This window comes from Pleuronectes platessa, chromosome 7 (assembly GCF_947347685.1).
Source record: "Pleuronectes platessa chromosome 7, fPlePla1.1, whole genome shotgun sequence".
Taxonomy (NCBI): Eukaryota; Metazoa; Chordata; class Actinopteri; order Pleuronectiformes; family Pleuronectidae; genus Pleuronectes; species Pleuronectes platessa.
The window spans coordinates 14,971,172-14,992,253 of record NC_070632.1 but is presented as its reverse complement, the minus strand read 5'-3'; the positions used below and the strand labels follow the sequence as shown (position 1 = coordinate 14,992,253).

Here is a 21,082-nt window from a genome sequence, read left to right as displayed (position 1 = left end):
TTTGAATAGAAAAGGTAAAAGCTGCCATTTTTACTGAAAGTGAAAATGTAACAAGGTCTAGAAAATGTTGTAGTAAACTATATGTACTGCTGCTGAGAAGTGAGACCAGTGTCACCGGCAGCCGCTTTCTGTAGTTTCTTCAGATATGCAGATCCATGCGTGTAAAGGTTCACAGTCGTTTAAGAAAAAAAGGGAGAACCTCTGTTCAGATGGAGACGGGGCAGATGATGATTCGATCCTCCAGCATCACGCTGAGCACCAGGAAGACGAAGTAGAGCAGGAACATGGTGAAACCCAGCACCTTATTCATCTTCCACTTACAGGACGCAATGGAGATGATGACAAAGAGCAGCATGAGGAAGAGGAGCACGATGGCACAGAAGAGCCCATTGCTGCTGACGGCCACAGGGGCGAAACCGTGGATGGATGAGAAAATGAGCCAGGGGACCGGAAGCCTTTAGAAGACAAAGTGACAGAGTGAGAGAAACGGTAAAAACTAAAGACTAAGAAAACCGTTTTTTAAGGCTACTGGTTCTCACCCAACAGTGATGTCAAAGATGTTACTGCCCACAGAGCTGGACACGGCCATGTCCCCCAGGCCTTTACGTGCCACAATCACACTGGTTATAAGGTCAGGGATTGACGTCCCTGCAGCCAAGATAGTGAGGCCCATGATCTCCTCTGAGATGCCGATGGTCTCACCCACCTACAGGAACAGACCAAAGGCTTTCAGGTCATAGTTATGGATTGAGATTTTTAGAGGAACCCAAACTGCATTTTCAGTTTCTTACAACTCTTCATTCATTAATACAAAACAGATTTCTTTGCCAGCACCAACCAGATTTGTACTAAACTGATCAAGCCTCACTCACACACACACACACACACACACACACGGCCTCTGCCTGAGCTTTGTAGTGTATGGATTGTCATCTTAAATATCTAAATGTCTAATGAACAAAAAAAAAGTTCACACTAATTTATATGGAAGATGTTTGTTATTTAAAAATGCAGCGGAAAACGTTTCAAATCTCATTTTTAAAATGTTAGATATGTTTTGAGTAACTGACCTGATGGGCCCACCACACCATGAGATAGGAGAAGACAGCGATCCACAGAATGGAGCCCAGAAAGGTGCCCGCAAAGAATTTTCTGGATTTCTGTTGTAAAAGCAAAACCAGTCAGTCTACAGACCTCTGAGATTCCACAGCTGATCTCAGAGATGTGCGTGTATCTCACCGGGTTGCGAACATCAGGAACTGTGAGCCACAGAGGGAAGACTATGGGCAGCAGGAAGAGGTAGGTGGCTTGTTTACGTCGCGTGTCGGGCCACTCTAAAGACAGAGGCTCATCCTCGTTCTCATCTTCCTCTCCCTCATCTTCCTCATCTTCCTCATCTTCACTGGACTCACCGCTGTCTTCATCGCTGCAATTGTCATCACTGTCAGAGTCCTCCGATCCCCCTGACCCATCGTCTCCTGCCGGCACATCCTCCTGACGTGTTGGGTGAAAAAGAGAAATAAGAACAAAAGAACACAGGACCTCAAAGAGGCCTTCTGCTATAAATTGCAGCTCAAGGCACCAATGACTGACTTCTGGGCTTTGTGATAATCACCAGGGTGTGGTTGGAGCGTACCTTCTTGTCCTTCAGCTGCTCCTTGTTCTCGACAGCCTCTGGCTCCTTGGTCTGCTCAGCTTTTCCTCCACCATCTGCAAAAGAAATCCCAGACATTCAGTCTGTTTCCCTCAAGCTTCTCAGTCCGCTATCTAAAGTAACTCCCATATCATTTAACTTCAGGACTGGTCTTTATGGAGAAATAAACTGTACTGAAAGATACTGAATCGCAAAACTCTGCTGTAAAAAACAAAGGTATCTTATTACATTAATGGAGGGAGTGTTTTATGGACTAATCCTTCTATTGTCACAGAATCTCAGACTCATCTATGGTTTAACGAGCAACAGCACAGACAGCAGACAGAAACAGAATCTGAAAGCTTAATGAATCGTATGACCAGCGGATGCTTCCATGTTACCTTCACTTTTGTTTTGAGTTTTGCTGTCCTCCTTCCGGCAGGCCACATTATTCAGAGTCTCAGCCTTATCCATAAATTTCCCTACGAACAATCAAACAAGCAGAAACATGCTCAGAACACTGTGGTGAACCATACGATGGCAATTACTCAGTGACACATGGAGGACAAAGAATCAGTCTCAGCAGAGCATCATGAATTAACCACAAAGTAAAACACAAGCAGTTCAACATCAGAAACAACACCAGCAGCATAATTCATCAGGGAACAATGACACGACAAGAAAGATTTGCTTATCAAAGGAAGTGAACGAGAGATCTTTCTTCTTCTCAGCACAGAAAAAACAAGATAGCTAGTTACTGTGCAGAACATGGTCGGCCAGGGGGAAATTGTAAACATTATTTTTGATTATGATATTCACAGCATTTAAACCTTGAGTCAAAGCTTTTTTTCTTTGAATTGTGCTCATATCAAGTATCTGGCTTTCTGTAATGGCGACATGGTACTCACCCTCTCCTAGAGGGTCTAACGTGTGAATCATGAGTTGGAAGATGGTGTTTCTCATGGTGCTGTTGTGTAAGGAAGCGGAACTTCCCCCTCGCTGAAGGGACGGCTTCAACTGGGGAGAGAGAGACACCTGAGGTCAGTACAGCTACTGGCAGTAACAGACAGGGACACACCACTGTTAGACATTCCTGTCAGAGTGGAGGTCAGCCCTGTCAATTCATTCGACAAGTGCATATGCATGTGATGGATGATTGCTTATGAACATGATGCTAAGATAAATGTGACTGCAGAAAGGTTTACAAGAAGCTATTAAAAACATCAGCTAAAGATAATGAACATTAGTTAATTGAGTGCTGGATTGATTTCTTACCTTTAACCGTTTCTTGTCCTTTTGAAGAGGAGGAGCATTGTCTTCATCGCTCCCATTCGTCTGCGTGCAACAATGTTTCATCAGTGATAATCATTCATTGGTTGAGATAGACCAAAGGCATTTAAAGGTTCAGTGTGTAGAATGTAGTGACATCTGGTGGTGTAGTTGCATGTATGTATAAAAAAACATGGCGGCCTCTGTGGAGAGGGCCCGCTCCCGATGTTAACATAAAGAATTTTCATTAAAAAAGGGCTCACTATAGGGTAAAGAAAACAACAATCCTTACAATTTAGATGATTAAACACTTTTAGATGATTTATTTTATATAAAATTGCTGCCAATAGATCCCTTTCACCTAAATCCTACTCACTGAACAAGTAAAAGTTGTAAGTATAAAGTATAAACTGAACAGTATAATCTGATGCATTGCTATTTCACACTTCAACTAGTGTTACGTGACATTAAAACAGATGTTTGAATAATGTTGATGCACTACAATTTTGGGAAATTACCATTTACCCCATTAAAATATTATCTATAATATTACTATATTATAGATAATTACTAGATAATTAATGATTAGTTCATTGGGGACTCGGTTCCAAAAGTAAACTAAAGTGTGCACAAATACTGGCGCTTACCTTTTGTAAATTAAGCCTCAATCACATTTTCCAGAGCCACACATAGTAAATGTTGATGCTACAGTTTGCAGAGAGCTGGAGCTCCTCTGAGGATTAGTTCGCTGCAGCTGATTAGCTTTGGTCACCAGGGTCTCTGCTCGTGTCACTTCACTCTCCTGACATGTACTGTACATAACTCGACAAGTTTGATGAGAGATGTGTAGTGATGACTCATATGGTTTTCTATTCTAGTAATAAACTGTTTTTTGATTATACGTGAGTGCATGTGTTGGTTTCACTTTTGAGTTTATATCTTTTTTCTTGCAATGTTTGATGTTTACAACATTAAACACCAAAATAAATTATGCCAGTAAATATATATGAGGCATCACAAAAAGCGACGGATCATGTGCTCACCTCGTCAGGTTCCTCCACAGCAATGATTTTCACGATGTTCTTGTGTTTGTGGAGTTGGCTCTTGAAGGCCCGCTCTAATTGCACGTTAAACTTCATGAAGCTCACATAGAGACAGTAACTGGCCACCAGCATCATGCTCTCCCACCACATTATGACATTATCCAGGAAGAAGATGATGAGTAAGATGAGGTCGAGTATGTAGAAGGACACGTCTCTGAAGAGGGGCCACCAGGTGAGATGAAGCACCTCCCGAGACAACAGAGCACACATTCCAATCACGAACAAAATGTTGAAGACCGCTGAGCCAACTATCGTGCCGATGCCCACGTTGCTGTGGGCGATGAAGACCCCTATCAAAGAGACGAAAAGCTCAGGGGCGGATCCTCCAGCTGCCATGAAGGTGGCTCCTGCCACATCATCAGAGATGGCTAACTTGTCTGTGATTACCCCCAGAGCAGGAACAAAAAACTCATCGCACACAATTGCAAGTGACACAAACATGTAAATCATCCCAAATATGTGGAGGGCCACCCAGCCTCGTCTGCGGTCCGCTATAGTAAAAACATCTTCAGGGTATTCTCCTCTAATATGTGGAGCCTCACCAGGAGAAGCTGGAGTGATGGTGGTGAAAGGAGGAGCTGGAGCTGGGGTGGGGGTCTCTGGTGGAGGCTCAGGGGCCATGTAGATGCAGTTCACGAAAGTCCGTTTTGTGGTTGTCTGTGGTGGAAATTCAGTGGGGGTGGATACTTTCAAATCTGACGTCGTTGTATCCGGATGTTTCACTACATGCACCTCAGTCGTCGTTTGATCTGTGGGCTCTAATTCATGAGTTGCAGTGGCAGGTTCCTCCAGCACCAGAGTCTCCACTGTAGCCTCATCAACCTCCTCGGTTGAACCTTCTCCAAAGTCCTGTCCAATCTGAGGCATTGTCAGAGGCTCGTACAGCCTGGCACTGATGGTCAGCTGGTAGAGGGTGAGGAGGAAAACCCCAGAGAGTAGAAACACCACCCGGCTCAGCTGGAGCCTCTTCCTTCTTGTATAGTGCATGGTCCTGCAAAGCAGCGCGGGTACTGGCTATGACGAATTAAGCTGCATAAATGGGCTTTAGTAGACGACAAGTCCTGCTCCCTCCCCAGAACACCATGGGGTGACTGGATTTAAAACTACGGTGGACAGATTCATGCCACATCCTCGACTCCTTGGAAAAGAGTAAACAAATTTAAAGAAGCACCATAGATAAGTAATGTATGCTTCCAAACATCTGAACTGTCCATGCAATGCACTTCGTAGATAAGCTGTTATTACTATATTATTTACATTTTTCATGGTTTAAGTGTAAGACTACAACTGAACTTCCAGGAAATAAACTACAACACCAAGCAAAGTCAATGTTTACATGCTCAGAGAAATAAAACCTGTGTGATGATTAAAATAAACAGAAGATGTTGTATGATAGTTTAATGACAAATGCAGACTTACCGCTGAGTGAAGATTTTGCAAAGGTCTCCAAAAAGCAGATTTCTAGAGCTGGATATTGTTGCACTAGCAAAAGTCCAAACTATTGCAAAGAGTGGCCATCGGGTTATGTAGGACACAGGACAAGTCTTCACAGTGGATCAGCATAATACCTAATACCTGAGGTCTTCTAAGAGGATTATGTGCATTGTCTCACTCTCACTTTGCCGTGAGCCGACCATAGTAATATTTCATTTAGCACAAAATGAAAGTGGTGCTTGGGTTCGATATTGCTGTATTACAAAGGCAGGACTATTGAATAAAATCCTTTTCTGTAACCTGACACAGTGACAAACTGTTTAACTGTTGATCAGACAAAAGAAGGATAACAAAAATGTCTTCCTAGGTTATGGCAACTTGAAATGGGAAACTGACTCTTTATTTGATGTAGTATAACTTCCCTGATAAATGACTTACACATTTGAAACTATGATCAATTGCAGCTCTTAATATTCTAACTTGCTGATAGAACAATAGGACTAGTTTGTCAGATAAGGACTATGGCTTAAATTAAGAGCATATTTATATAGAAAATGCGTGGGGGTAGAAAAGGATGTATAATATTCCTACTTCTACCATCATTTGCACTGGTGGTCTATATGCATTTACATGGAAATATTATTGTGAATATCAGGGGCTGCCCACACTAAAACCCTGTACCTCAATTTTGAATTTTTTTTTATTTCAATATAGAAATATAATGATTTATACACAACATCATGCATGAAGAAATCAAAATCTTGACAAAAGCAATATTTTTACATAATTTAATATGCAGACAATTAGACGAATCAAATATGATCATTTTTTGTACTTTTCCCCGGTTTTATTACTGTGCTGGAAAAAAAACTCAAGTGTGGTTGAAACCTATTTTGTAGAAGAAAAGTATATTTTTGCAGACCTGTCTAAATACGTTTATGACCTGAATTGTTTATGATCTGAACTTTTATGAACTGAAGCCTTTATGACCTTTTTATCACTTATTTACTCTCCAAAGGACTGAATTTATGTCTGCTCTATCTCCAAAGGAAACATGTAAATCAGTTTTGCTGTGTTTGGATTCCTGCTTCAACCAGAACCAGTATGAACTGGCTCAGACAAACAGCCTTAGTCACTCTTAGATCCCTGTGACTCTCTGTGTTGATCCTTTCTGCAGAAAGCCCCTATTAGAATACACAAAGACAAATTTGATGTTCCAGCCTCTTGTATTTTCAGATTTGCATTACATTATGAAATGAAAAATATAAAAAAATCACCAAAAAAATCCAAACAAGGCAGTTTACAGAGCGAGAAAGTGAACAATTTAGTTATTGATATAGGCACAATATATATTCTGTAGAGAAGGGGATGAAATATACCAGGAAAAGCAAAAATAAACAGAATGATAAAAAATCGAATATATTGATAATATGTTTAATTATAGATGTATATTTGATAGAAATATATATATATATTTCTTGATATGTCAGTATACAATAATGTTCAAGTGAGCAGTGTATTTTTCTCAACTTGCATGTGGACATGTAAAAATAATCAAATGAAAAAAATCGAGCAGGTGGTCATCTTTTTCTAATATTAAAATATTCACTGGAAACATATAACATACAATCTTTAATATGAATCATAAGAGGAACAAACATGTCTCCTCTAAACAGCTACTATGTTTCATACAGGTTTACATCACAGAGCAGAGAGGTCTAAGATGAGAGGAGATATTAACAGTTCTGTGTAGAGTTCTGTGAGTCGTCTTCTTTATAACGCTGCCGGCTGCAGAGAGTGTCATGCGAGGCACGTTATGTTGGCAGTGACCAGCTGACTCATATCTAGCATTCCTATTGGCTAATCCTGAATTAACCTGTGCTGGTGTGTGTGTGCAGATGCAGAAGTAGATTCAAGATGTAATGTGATAATAATATGTTTGGACATTATGGTAAATGTAGCCTTTTGAGATGTTATACTTTCATCTGTCTGTGTCATGAGCGGATAAGATTTACTGTGCACAGAAGATTTAAGGCCTTTGAAATACAGGAAGGGGCAAGTTAATGTTGAGCTACTGAACCATGAAATTAAACAGCAGGAAGATGAAGTAGAGCAGGAGCATGATGCAACCCAGCATCTTATTCATCCTCCACTTGCAGGACGCAATGATGACGACAAAGAGGAGCATGAGGAGGAGGAGGAGTGTCACGGCACGTAGGAGCCCATTGCTGCTGACGGCCACTGGAGCCAAACTGTGGATGGATGAGAGCAGGAGCCATGGGACTGGCAGACTTGTGAAAGGGATAAGATGGAGCAGGGGGAACAGACGGAAACACCCAGAGAGAAAGACAGAGGGAGGGAGAAACCTGTCAGCTGTAGGTTAATCAGGATTTCTTTTTTAGTCTAGTCGTGACTATGAGAGCTCACCCCACAGTGATGTCAAAGATGTTACTGCCCAAAGAGCCGGACACAGCCATGTTACCACGACCTTTACGTGCAACTATCGCGCTGGTAATGAGGTCGGGGGCGGACGTCTCTGAAGCCAGGATGATTAGAGTCTGATGTGAGACGCCGATGGTTTCACCTATCTACAAGAGCAAGTGTTATCAAATTCAGTCTTCAATATAACCTACAGCCAGGACACACTCTTAATATGACCTATAGGATGCACTGTTTCTGAAGGACTTTGGACACAACAATTTAAAATAGAAAAATAGAGGACAGGCTATGATAGAATAATATAAAATCAAATAGATTTTGTTTCAGAAAACAAGGCAACTCATTTAAAAGGTCACCTGTAAGAATAACAACCTCCACTGACCCGATGTGCCCACCACACCATGAGGTAGGAGAAGACAGCAATCCACAGAATGGAGCCCAGAAAGGTGACCACAAAGAACTTTCTGGATTTCTGTCGGTCCAAAGCAAAAACACACAGTGTTCAGGTATTTGAGTTTCCAGGATCCCAGAGATGTTTGTGCCTCTCACCTGTCTGCGAACATCAGGAACTGTGAGCCACAGAGGGAAGACTATGGGCAGCAGGAAGAGGTAGGAGGCTTGTTTATGTAGTGTGTCAGGCCACTCTAAAGACAGAGGTTTATCCTCATTCTCCTCTTCTTTCACCGTCACTTCCTTCTCATCATTTTCACTGGAATCATCTCTGTTTTTATCCTTTTCGTCTTCATCATTACGGTCACAGTCTTTTGACCCACCCTCTCTTGCAGACATGTCCACCTATAGGAAATAGACATTTGGTGAGTAGATCATGATCAGGATAATAATAATAATAAAGTTCCATAGCTTTGTTCTCATGATGAGTCAGAGTTGTACATCAACTTTGTTCAAATGTCTACTAACACTTTCTCCAAACATTTCTCCCAGTACAAGACAATCAATCATATTGTAAGTTAATGAATATGGGAAATAGAAAATAATGCATTCCATCTGATTTTAGACCAGAACAACATTTGTCATAGCCGTGCTCACCTCGTCAGGTTCCTCCACAGCACGGATTTTCAAGATATTCTTGTGTTTGTGGAGTTGGCTCTTGAAGGCCCGCTCTAATTGCACGTTAAACTTCAAGAAGATCACATAGAGACAGTAACTGGCCACCAGCATCATGCTCTCCCACCACATTATGACATTATCCAGGAAGAAGATGATAAGTAAGATAAGGGGGAGTATGTAGAAGGAGACATCTCTGAAGAGTGGCCACCAAGTGAGATGAAGAACGTCCCGAGAAAACAGAGCACTCATTCCAATCACAAACAAAATGTTGAAGACCGCTGAGCCAACTATCGTGCGGATGCCCACGTTGCTGTGGGCGATGAAGACCCCTACGACGTAGGCAAACAACTTTGGGGCAGATCTTCCAGCTGCCATGAAGGTGGCTCCTGCCACATCATCAGAGATGGCTAACTTGTCTGTGATTACCCCCAGAGCAGGAACAAAAAACTCATCGCACACAATTGCAAGTGACACAAACAAGTAAATCACCCCAAATATGTGGAGGACCACCCAGCCTCGTCTGCGGTCTGCTATAGTAAAAACATCTGCAGGGTATTCTCCTCTAATATGTGGAGCCTCAGGAGGAGCTGGAGCTGGTGCAAGGGTCTCTGGTGGAGGCTCAGGGGCCAGGTAGATGCAGTGCACAAAAGTCCGGTTTGTGGTTGTCAGTGGTGGAAATTCAGTGGGGGTGGATGCTTTCAAATCTGACGTAGTTGTATCCAGATGTTTCACTACATGCACCTCACTCGTCGTTTGATCAGTGGGCTCTGATTCATGAGTTGCAGTGGCAGGTTCCTCCAGCACCGGTGCCTCTGCTGAACTGTGGTCCTCTCCAATCTGAGGCCTGTAGAGTGTGGCACTGATGGTCAGCCGGTAGAGGAAACCCCCAAAGAGGAGAAACACAACCGAGCTCAGCTTCAGCCTCTTCCCTGTTGCACAATTCATTTTCACAAACATACACACATGAGCTCGAAGCCAGTTTCCTCACAGGCAGGGCAAGGAGTGAAAGACTCCAAAACTTCAGCCGACCGATCTTTCACATCCTTCGATCCCTGGATAGAAAAAAAACTGCTTGAAATTTAGATAATTTATACAGCAGATGGAGCAAGCTTCTTTTATTCAGACACGAGAGCAACAGCAATAAAAACAGAGTGCACTTTTATCCCAGATCCAAGTTAAACAAAAATCTCTTCAAGTCTTCACCAGATGCATCATCACAGTCCTAAATCTTAAGGGATTATGACAGAGTCTTGTCCTCACACTGGTTCTGCAGCCTGACAGACCTTTACTCTATTTATGTTATTTATCATTTACAGCAGTAAACACAGAAACGATGTGAGCTCTGTCTTACCTTTAAAAAGTGGCCAAACTTCATCAAGTAATTTTTATTTTATACACAACAATCCAAGATAATGTTTTTTAAAATCCAGGGCTGAAATCGAGTGGCTCAATCCTTCGTGTCCGATGTTCCCTGAACTGAAAAGAAAAAATGTTGTTTATTCTTTCGTCGACGTTTTTTTTCCAGCACATCACATTTAAAAATGAACTAACATCCAAACCCTAAACTCAAACTTATAATGTGCACGAGTAAACACGAGTATTGTTTAAATTACTGATGATACTCCCGGATTGTTTTTATGTAAATCTCTTAGCGCACAAACATTAACTTTTCCTCACATAGGAACCATTAGATTATAATAAACAGCACACGTGCTTCACCCGGACGGATATAACGTTGCACACTGCAGAACAACACAGAAGTGTATGGCGAGCGAGCCACTGAATGGCATGTATATGTCCTAATATATCTATTGATTTGACTCTCTGCTAATTCAAGTTCACACAAAGTTTGAGGCTTGTTTCTGTTTATTTTCTTATATTTGTTCAATAGGAACTGGGCCTTTACTTCGGTTACTACGGTCTTTTGGACGTTTTGTTGCAGGGCGCTAGCGAAAATTAGCAACTGTTAGCCTCCAGCTCTCTGCTGTGATGTGTCCTTCACTTTTTTAGCTCTGAACGTCATTGCATGTTTATTTTGTCATGTCGGTGACATTGATACCGCTACTGTGGCGTCATAAGCCAGATAACTGACGACTGCTCATTTCAATTATCTCTCAATTAATCAAATGTTATTTCTATAGCCCATATTCACAGATCACAATTTGTCTCATTGGGCTTAACAAGGTGCGACATCCTCTGTCCTTAACTCTTAGAGTCAGGAACAACTACCAAAAACAAACTATTAACAGTGGAAGTTATTGTCAGTAATGGTAGAATATGTGAGTTGGGGGGTATATGTCAAGCAGTCTTGTTATAATCATAGTCCGTGATCAGCTGCCAACACGATCCACGATCACGATACATGATGAGAAGCTTATAAACATCAGTGTTGTGTTTGCGGCGTTCTCACATTTGTCGTCCTCTTGTCTTTTCCTACAGTGGGAGCACACTGGAGGCCACTTTAAATCCGCTGAATTGTTTTGAGTGTATAAGCAGCGAGCCATGCCTACCGTCGTCTTGATGGACGTGTCTCTGTCCATGACACGGCCGGTGTCACTGGATGGCAGCGAGGAGTTCCAGAGGAAGAACCTGGCTGTGCACGGACTCAACATGTTGTTTGAACACATGGCCTCCAACTACCGTCTGGAGTTCACAGCTCTAATGGCCTTTTCTTCCCTGTGGGAGCTGCTGGTGCCGTTCACCAGAGATTACAATGCACTACAGGTAAAGTGGGCCCTAATCAGTCAAAAAGAAGGTTTCTCTCACCTGAGCTCTGAGGGAATATTTACTGAATATGTCCTTTTCTGTGCAGGAGGCTCTGGGCAGCCTGGAGGACTATGACAAGACTTGCGTTGAATCAGCTCTTCAAGGCGTTAGTAACGTTGTCGTACAGGAGTGGGGCAATGCCTGTCCCTGCCAGGTACTTTGGAAAGCTCTCTGTCTTTCATCACACCTCTGAATAGTAATGAGGTGTTTCCACTGGGGAATGTTTAAAATTGAACAGTGCACAGTGTTCAGTGCCCACATGTGTTCAGTGTCCACATGTGTGGTAGTTCTTTCTCCATGATACAGAAGTTGGCAGGCTGTTATAAAATCTCAAACAAGATCCACATTAAAATGATTAGTTAGTTTACAAACAACCAGGTCAGAATGTATCTCAATATGCTCAGATTGTGGGAAAGACTATGGATACCTACTCTCTCTGACTGTAGTTTAAAGAGAGAAATTGCTGTTTCAAAGGTTATTCTCTAGTAGACTTTCATTTTCTTCAATAATGAGGATATGCAAGTAATAGGTTCTGATATTACTTCATATCGGTCTTCAACATGACATATGTTACAGATTTAATTCATTTAAAGGTTCCGTGTGTAAGATTTAGGTGAAAGGGATCAATCGCCAGAATTTTAATATAAACTAATCCTAGTGATATTTTCACTTGTGCGTTTCATCTTAATTGTACAAATTGTTTTTTTTACCCTAGAATGAGCCTTTCATATTTATGTGGGGAGCAGGTCCTCCCTAAAGAGGCCACCATGTTTTTTTCACAGTAGCCCAATCTAGACAAACTAAACACCTTATGACCATTTTTTTATGACAACTGAAGGCTGCCACAGGTTCTCTTTCATGCTTGGAAGGGGACGGTGAGGTGAGGGGTATTCAGCTGCCTCATGCAACTTCACCACTAGATGTCACTACATTCTACACACTGAACCTTTAACTTGTAAGGTGCAGAAACCCTACTAATATTGATCTCCGTTTGTATTCCTCTTTTTGATGACCTCTAGTTGATGCTGATTACTGATGGATCTCTTGGTATTGGAAAGGGTTCTCTGCGCCACGCTCTCCAAACACTGAAGCACCGTGCGGATGATAAGAAGTTCCCACTTCCTTTCCCTTTCCCCACCAAGCTGTACATCATGTGTGTGGCTAATGCAGAAGAGGTACTGATAACCTTGTTTAGGTTTCCTGTTCAGCAGTTTTTTCTGTTTACTTGTATCTTTATCCAAATGCAGTAAGGTTAATACCCAGTTGGAATTTTGATCAGAAACCATGCATCCTGAAGCAGCTGCTTATAAACAGGATCTAAAGTGACGGCCTATACTGGGTCTTTAAATCCTAAATATTATAGATGTTGATAAAGAAATCTGTTAGTTTGACAGTTTTGTCAAGCCCCATGTTTGAAGGAGAATCAGAAAGAGTGATGATAGTATTCATGAATGTGTTTATGAAATGTCAGTGACTCCTTGAGACTATAGTGATTATGGGTTTGGATGATTAGCCTACGACACACTGAGTTGTACTTCCCTGAACTGGGATGAAAGCGAAAAGATCTGCACATCCTATGAGTTCACTGAGTCATGTTTGTTACAATACAGTGTTTGCATGGTGGAGTACTTATGACTAAATTATTAAAGCATGCAAATATGTGACCATTGAGAGCATTTTGTAAATGTTTTTTATTCCTTTAGTACTTAAGAGGTGACACATTATGTGTACTGTTACTTAAAATGTCTACAGTGTTATATTTCTCACATTTTCGTCCAGTGCGTATCAGTTTTTCAAATGTACATCTATGTATAATTTTGGAATCTTGCGTTACATTGGATTGCTGTTACAAATGAAACGTCCTGTCGTGTGTACCTGCAGTTACAGATGACTGATGCCATGGACAACCTGGAGGAACTCCTTCGCCTCAGTGGGGGGGATGGACAGATCTTCACTATGGAGGGACCACTTTGCATGAAGAGTGTACAGGCCATGTTTGGGTATGATATTATTGCGCAAATTATCTTATATCTTGTTTTTTTCTTTCCTAAATCATCTTTTATAACATTTTATCTTTGTTTATCTCCAGGAGGCTGATTGATTATGCATACTCTCCTTTCCATGCGGTCCTGCACTGTGGGAACCTGTCGTCGGATGTTCAGGTGTTCCCTCGACCTGAGCCTATTGTGGTGGATGATGAGGTGGAGCCCATGCCACGAGCAGTCAATACAGGTACCCAGCCGGCTTCACATTTATTCATTTAGAGTCGAATATAAACTATCATTCTACAAAGTAATTTTCATATGTATGTTTCAGATTTGGAAATTGTGGGCTTCATCGAAATTGCTGATATTGCCAGTCCTCCTGTTATATCCAGACACTTGGTCCTGCCTTTCGCTGTAAACAAAGGTTAGTGCTGAACACTTTTATTACTCTTTTAATATTCATATAGGAAACCGCTGTACGTCGTGCCCTGTGGATCATCAGATCCTTTTTAATTGTTTTTTTCACCTGCATTGTAAACCCTCCACACTCAAAAGTTCTTGTTTCAAAATCGGTATTATCCACAGTGTTAGCTCAGATTGTTCAGAAAAACTCATTTAAAAGAAGAACTAGGAGAAACTGCAAACAAGCTGCTGAAACTGCACCAGAAAAATTAGATTAAATACATTTTGGAAAAATAATCTTTAAAATAGTGTGCGAAGCAGATGCATATTGTCTGATGTTTACCAGTCATATTTAACATGTACACATCATTTTTACACTACATGTCAGATCATATGTTATTAGCAACCTGTTCTATTTTTGCTTGATTTCAGAAGTGGATGAAGTTGGCACAGGAGCCACAGATGAGCTTGAGGAGGAACCCTCTGCCAGTCAGATGGCAGGAAAAAGCCCCAATTTCTGTGTCCTTTTACACGGCAGTCTGAAAGTTGAGGGAATGGTGGCGCTGGTCCAGCTGGGGTGAGAATCAACAAAAAATATTATATTTAGCATACTCGCAAGATTTACTTCCATTTAAATTTTAAAAGAGTTGATACATTTCCATGAAAAGATCAATTTTTTTTCTCCTAAGGCCAGAGTGGTATGGTATGCTGTATTCTCAAGCGGACAGCAAGAAGAAATCCAATCTGATGATGTCACTGTTTGAGCCTGGTTCAGAGCCCCTGCCTTGGCTTGGCAAGATCTCATATTTGGGACCAATCTCAGGTAAACGTTCACAGACAAAGAGAATGTTGTCTGCAGATTCACCGGGGGAAAAAACGCATAAGCAGACTTTTCATAAACATCATCATTCCTGAAGGCATCATTTTATGTAGTTGTATGACATTTTGGGATATTGTGAAATTGTATTTTCATGTTAAGACACATTAACCTATGCAATGGTAAATGACTGCCTATTCCTAAGGGACTGTTTGTGTTCACAATCAAGCAGTTAATGATTTACACAGTTGTAGAACAAAGGTGAGCTGCTTTGATAGCGATACGGGAGATTTCACGTTTCATAACTTCTCTGCTATTTCAGAGGCTCCTGAAAATCCCTATGGAGAGGATGATAAAAGTCCCTTTCCCGTGCAGCCGTCGGCCAAAAGAAGCTACGCCCAGAACGTTACTGTGTGGATAAAGGCCAGTGGACTCCAGGTAAACTCAAATCACTGATGTATCACAGCATTATTGTCTTTGGAAAAGTGACACAAATAGTGGCTTATGATTCTTCAATAAGAATTGGGACAGAATACCATTTCATAACATGATAATGCAATTATAATATCCAAGATTAGAGTCGTTGTAGAGGCCATTATTAAGAGCAAGGGTTCCCATAATGCATTGCAGCTTATATATTCACAGATTTGACCTAGAAATGAGCCGGGACAACTCTAACTAAGCAACATATGGATGTAACACTCACTTGACAACAATTACAAAACAATATTAAACAAATATTAGAAAAGTTTTAACATCATTGTCACTTTGCTTCAGACATTCAATAATATGGTTTGGGTCTCAGCTCAGAGAAGTGGATTCATGGCCGAGTCTGTGATATCTCTGTTTGATAACCCCCCTCCCCCCTCACTTTCTGTTGACCCCTTGAATCAGGTCCATCTGAATAAGACATAGCGTCAGTCATATCTCTTTTTTCAGGTTAAAAGTTTGTTTGGATGAACTGCGTCCCTTGTTTTTGTTTGATGTCCGAAATGGGGGTTTAATGGTGTGAAGGTTGTAGTGGAGGTCAGTCTGAGGTTGTAGGTTTGGTTGTAGTCATCTTGATTCAGTAACGACTAAGCCCAGTCAAGAAATGCCCGCATCAAAATGAATCAAAGAAGGTCCTTTGTGTGGAACTTGTCACTGAAGCAAAGAAGTTTAAAATGTATCTCGTCTATTTTGCGACAAACGAGCAGATTCTTGTGTGAAAATACCGAGCTGTCTAACACAGTCTGTAACATCACAGACATGACCTCCCTGCAGTGGAACCTGGGTAATTCTTACTCACAAGTCATGTCTGAGTTCTCATACATATTAATCAAATACGGACACCTCACATTAGGAAGGTCGCTGTTAAAATGTAATAACCCCCAGAACAAATGAATAAGGTGCTATATTGTCCTATCAGAGTATTTTCACTCTGAGCGTTAACTGTTACTGACAACCGCTCTGATGACCTAACCACTCGCAAGTTGTTAACATAAAAAATTCTCATCTCTGCCTATATGATGTGATACAGTGATGAGTCTAAATTATAATGCTTGTCATTTTGTGTGTTACTTGTCATTCTACAGACTGATGTGCAGAAGATTCTGAGGAATGCAAGAAAATTACCAGATAAAACTCAAACCTTCTATAAGGTAGGTTTGACTAAAAACTGCTCAAGCTTGAAAACACAGCTGAACCTTACAATGTAAATCATTGTTATTTATTTGAACCTGTCAGGAGCTCAACCGCCTGCGGAAGGCTGCCCTGGCGTTTGGTTTCTGGGAGCTCCTGAAGGGAGTGGCTGATCTGCTGGAGAGAGAGTGCACTATGTTGCCCGACTCGGCCCATCCTGATGCTGCCTTCCAGCTCTCCCACGCCGCACAGCAGCTCAAACTGGCGAGCACTGGGGATTCCCAGTATGCTGCTTTTGATCAGAATATCGCCCCCATGCACACAGACTTCTCCAGCTAAACCACATGTGACTTGGTGATGATGGACTTAGATACAGCAGCTTCAGCCTGTGTGGACCACGAGGAGACCACGCCTGCTGCACCCTGGATGTTGGAAACGAGTCCTGATGGATTACAGAAACTCTGAACATGGCAAAAATGTAGATAATGATGTATTTGTAAAAACGTTTGCGTGTACATAATTTTTTTACATGTTAGTTTGTAGGATCTTTTTTCACAAACAAGATACACATTTCAATTTTATTCAGTGTGGAATAATTGCCACAGTTACAGGAAACCTGAGACGTGACTGTTAATGTTTACTTTCAAAATTTCACGTGATCAGCAGAATTAGGAAGGGATACAAATAAGAATTCTTCATAGCAAGTTAGCTTTGAGCCAAAGGGACACACGACTGTTTCTGTATTAAAAGTCACCAGTGTAATTTTCCCTGAGGTTTGTGGGATGCATTTGAAATCTGGAATAATAACATATACAATACTTCAGAATTGTTTGGCTTTCTTCATTAATACACAAACCATATGATGACAGGAGGATTTCCTGACCACTGCTTGTTGCGATGTATTAAACCAAAAATACCACTGCACTAACAATACAAAAACATTAATATAGGACATCAAAGATTATGGCTTACAGCGTTTCACTAATCTACTAAATTCATATTAGAAATCAATAACCAGTAAGTGAGAATTAAATATTGAATAACCATTACAATATTCACATGAACTATAAAGGAAGTAATTTTATCCATCGTAAACAAGCTGGGAATCAGAAGATATCTTCATAACATCACTGATAGGACGGGATCATCGTTTGTTGTGATCATTTAAAGATATCTTCAGAAATAAGCAGGCAGCCGAGGCGTTTGAGGACAGTTACTGATGTCGAGTCTCAATTTGATTTCCTCTTCTTGGTACGGAAACGCTTCTTCCTCTGCTTGTAAAGATGACGAGAGTTGATAAAAAGCCCTGAGGAAGACGAAGGACCAACAGGTTGGTATCAAACTAGAAAGTCTTGAGATAATACAATATTTGTAGAGAGATTAACACAATGTTTTGACTTACCCATCGCCATGAGAACAAGGTAAACGTACAGGACGTAGGAGAAGTTGATGGAGGTGCCGATGGCCTTGGGCAGAGGAATGCTGAAGAGCTTGCTCTCGTTAAAGATGGGAATGGATTGTATGACAGCCACAGCTGCACGAGAACGGAGAGGAGATTAACTTCGGTTTATTTTTGTGGAGAATTATATAAACACACAGATGTGGAGAGACTCACCTTCAGCTAGAACACCTAGTGGGTACAGTGGGATCCATATTGTGTACCGCAGCCATGTGAGGTTTTCCCACTCGGTATTACAACAGCCCAGCATGTAAAATGGATACCTGAGATTAAAACATCACGTCAGTTTTAGGCAGGAAACAAGTCGTGCTGCAAGAATCCATCCACATGATGATGATGTAGCATAATGTTGGTCACTGAAACGTTGATCCTTGAGGTAACAGTTCATCACTGTTGGTCGGTAAACATTGACCATGTCTCTGTGAAGCTGCAGTTTGGATTTACATATTACGGTTTTACTGACAATGCTTCTTGTGTCAACAGTTGATTATTTGCATAACCGGTTTTGTTTAGAGGCAAATGTTGCTGAGTGGGTAGAATCTAAAGCTAAACGCACACAGTTGGTAACTGTCGACAAATTACATTACATTAAAGAGAAAGAATTCAGTAGCGGAGCATTTAGAGGATTTCTGGATTCTCTGTTTCCGGTGTGTTGAGACTCTGGCTGGAAAATAACCGTCATTCCTACGGCTCCACCCTACATGACTGCTCACCCTGAACGATCACAAGGCAGGTGCTGACCTACCTGAAAATCTCGATGCCGCTCCACAGGTAGAAAACGAAGAACACGACTGGCTGGTGGTGCATTTCCTCCAAACTACCAAAAATGATGAAGAGGATAAAATTCCTTCCAACCACCTTGTAAAAAAAAAAAAAAAGAATTAAAACATTTGTCCTCACTCTAGAAATGAACTGCAGCACATCTGTGACGCCATTTGAATTTCCCTCCGGGGACAAGTAAGGTTGTTTGGATTTGAATGAGGCTGAACATTTTCATATACCTGGATAAGAGTTGGAACAACGCCTGTTTTGACTACACCAAAAGCAGCGTTGAGGACCTCTACTGATGCAAGGATCTGGCAGAAGAACATCACGTCCGATATGGAGTTGAATGTGTCGTAGAGAGACTCTGGAATGAGAGGAGTCATGTAAATGAAAGGTTTTGCCAGGTTTTTCAGAAGTAACTGATCAATGGAGGAGCAATAGCGTAAGACTTTAGCGTTACAATTTCTCACCTTCTCCGAAGATGAAAAGGCGCACAGTCATGTTTACAAAGATCCATGAAAAACCGAGAAACTGCACCAGGTTATATAGAAACAGATATCCTGTTTTCAGACTGACAAACCCTGAAACATTAGAAGAGAGGAACTTGATATGACAGGAGCCTGATGCAAATAATAAAAACATCAAAAACATAAACACAATTTAACCGCATAAGATATAAATAAAAGGTTTTCATTAAAACCGGTATCAGGCTTTGTACGTAATAGAAGAGACATTCCCTTTAGTCAATATTTGTATTCACCTTCCTGTTTATGCCTCACAGCCTTCAGCTTGTTCTTTTTCTCCTCCTTTCCAAAATAAAAAAACAGAACACATTTACACAAACCTTCAGTCTCTTGCTATTCAATAAGAAACAAAGCTGCTAAATGCACATGGTGGTGTGTCCACGATACAACTTTAAGCTCACCTTTTCACGGATCTCCATCTCTGCGTCCGACTCCTCCAGCCAGCGGTCAAAGTCAGGTGTCAGGAAGACAGGTTTACGCTCCTGTGCGGTCAGTCGCTCCCACCAGCCACGCTGCTCTTTCAGCACTGTGATATTTACCTGCCGCTGGGTGGACTTATATTTCACCTGAGCACACGGGGTCATACAATGAGCACAGTCAGCAAAATTTGAAATCAATAGGAAGAAAGAACCCTACATATTTATGAACACTTTTTAAAATGGGCTCATACCTCTGGCTTTACTGGTGAGAGAAACTCCAGGCTGAACTCGTATTCATTTTGTCCTTTTGCACCATTGCCCTGGGCTACACACAAAACACCACACATGAGCAGTGACAAAACTACACTTAAAAATGACACATTTGTCGTAGAGCCAGATGTACAGGAAACATATTTCACCTCTGAACAGAAGAACATTTTCCTGCACATGGACATCGATAATCTGCAAAAACAGACACACATGATAAGTTTACTTCCTCCTAAAGTATGAGAATTCACACATCTTGTTACTTCCTGTGCGTGCTACCAAAGAACATAGATAATAATCAAACCTTTAACAGACAGATAAGTCAAACTAAGGTTAGAATAGCAACATATTAACCAGCAATATCAGTGACACTCAATTTCCTAGCATAACTCGGTCAACCAGAACTAACCCTGATCCGGCTCTGGTTAGGATCACTGTAAAATGAACAGCACAGTAAAATATGGTGCTATAAAAAACTAACTCTACCACTATGATGCCTGACTTTAGAAAAGAGAAGAGAATACAAATATGTACTGGAGGCAGTTCCTCCTACCAGCCTGGGGTGTGAAGTGAGAGAACATCTTTAGGTGAAGTGACACATGCTAACCACCTTGTGTGTGACACACACACACACACACACACACACACACACACACACACACACACACACACACACACACACACACACACACACACACACACACACACACACACACACACACACACACACACACACACACACACACACACACACACACACACACACACACACACACACACACACACACAATAATATTTCCTCTTAGAGACATAAGGCAGAGCTGGAGCTCAGAGCCTTCCAGCTGAGCAGTGTATTCGCCTCTATTCACAGTCTATGGTCCGAACACTGGTCCGCTCACCTGAGCGTCGGTTAGCTCCACTCGCAGGTAGATGTCTTCATGTCGCTGGGCCCAGTTGACGAGCGGTGTGAGCGGCATCGTGGGATCCGTGGAGTTAAAGGGGAATGGAGGCTCCTCGCTTCATGCTAGCTCCTCATTAGCACGAAGCTTCTGTCAACGAGCGCGTTCACCGGACGTAAGCCTAGCGACGTGCTCGCGCTCGCGTCACAGCTG

At 41.5% G+C, this 21,082-nt stretch overlaps 4 protein-coding genes across 6 annotated transcripts; 1 reads left to right on the top strand and 3 right to left on the bottom strand.

The window, feature by feature from the left end:
• Window positions 1–205: 205 nt before the first annotated feature.
• On the bottom strand, window positions 206–4,992 carry LOC128444627 (sodium/potassium/calcium exchanger 1). The gene is made up of 9 exons (XM_053427194.1): window positions 3,946–4,992; window positions 2,909–2,968; window positions 2,542–2,650; window positions 2,035–2,115; window positions 1,637–1,710; window positions 1,240–1,494; window positions 1,071–1,160; window positions 540–706; window positions 206–455 (listed from the first exon to the last, which is right to left on the bottom strand). The coding sequence occupies exons 1-9, from the start codon at window positions 4,990–4,992 to the stop codon at window positions 206–208; spliced, it is 2,133 nt and encodes a 710-aa protein (XP_053283169.1).
• A 2,066-nt stretch (window positions 4,993–7,058) lies between these two features.
• LOC128444339 (sodium/potassium/calcium exchanger 1) lies at window positions 7,059–10,631 on the bottom strand. 3 transcript variants are annotated; one of them, XM_053426755.1, is made up of 7 exons: window positions 10,298–10,631; window positions 9,910–9,998; window positions 8,926–9,805; window positions 8,428–8,673; window positions 8,261–8,350; window positions 7,867–8,027; window positions 7,059–7,730 (listed from the first exon to the last, which is right to left on the bottom strand). In XM_053426755.1, exons 1-7 carry the CDS (start codon window positions 10,319–10,321, stop codon window positions 7,511–7,513), a joined length of 1,710 nt encoding a protein of 569 aa, XP_053282730.1. In that variant the 5' UTR covers window positions 10,322–10,631; the 3' UTR covers window positions 7,059–7,510. The 3 variants fall into 3 exon arrangements, with proteins under 3 accessions (XP_053282730.1, XP_053282731.1, XP_053282732.1); XM_053426756.1 differs by having other exon boundaries at window positions 8,926–9,998; XM_053426757.1 differs by lacking the exon at window positions 7,059–7,730 and having other exon boundaries at window positions 7,896–8,027; window positions 8,235–8,350.
• Window positions 10,632–10,672: 41 nt separating this feature from the next.
• ints14 (integrator complex subunit 14) lies at window positions 10,673–17,362 on the top strand. Its single transcript, XM_053426523.1, has 12 exons — window positions 10,673–10,732; window positions 11,386–11,670; window positions 11,759–11,866; window positions 12,732–12,887; window positions 13,594–13,712; window positions 13,802–13,944; window positions 14,029–14,121; window positions 14,532–14,676; window positions 14,789–14,922; window positions 15,239–15,354; window positions 16,491–16,556; window positions 16,642–17,362. The coding sequence occupies exons 2-12, from the start codon at window positions 11,449–11,451 to the stop codon at window positions 16,873–16,875; spliced, it is 1,536 nt and encodes a 511-aa protein (XP_053282498.1). The 5' UTR covers window positions 10,673–10,732; window positions 11,386–11,448; the 3' UTR covers window positions 16,876–17,362.
• On the bottom strand, window positions 17,014–21,053 carry hacd3 (3-hydroxyacyl-CoA dehydratase 3). The gene is made up of 11 exons (XM_053426524.1): window positions 20,870–21,053; window positions 20,123–20,165; window positions 19,955–20,028; window positions 19,686–19,850; window positions 19,521–19,566; window positions 19,231–19,341; window positions 18,997–19,124; window positions 18,741–18,853; window positions 18,152–18,258; window positions 17,939–18,070; window positions 17,014–17,842 (listed from the first exon to the last, which is right to left on the bottom strand). Exons 1-11 carry the CDS (start codon window positions 20,945–20,947, stop codon window positions 17,766–17,768), a joined length of 1,074 nt encoding a protein of 357 aa, XP_053282499.1. The 5' UTR covers window positions 20,948–21,053; the 3' UTR covers window positions 17,014–17,765.
• Between the last annotated feature and the right edge of the window lie 29 nt (window positions 21,054–21,082).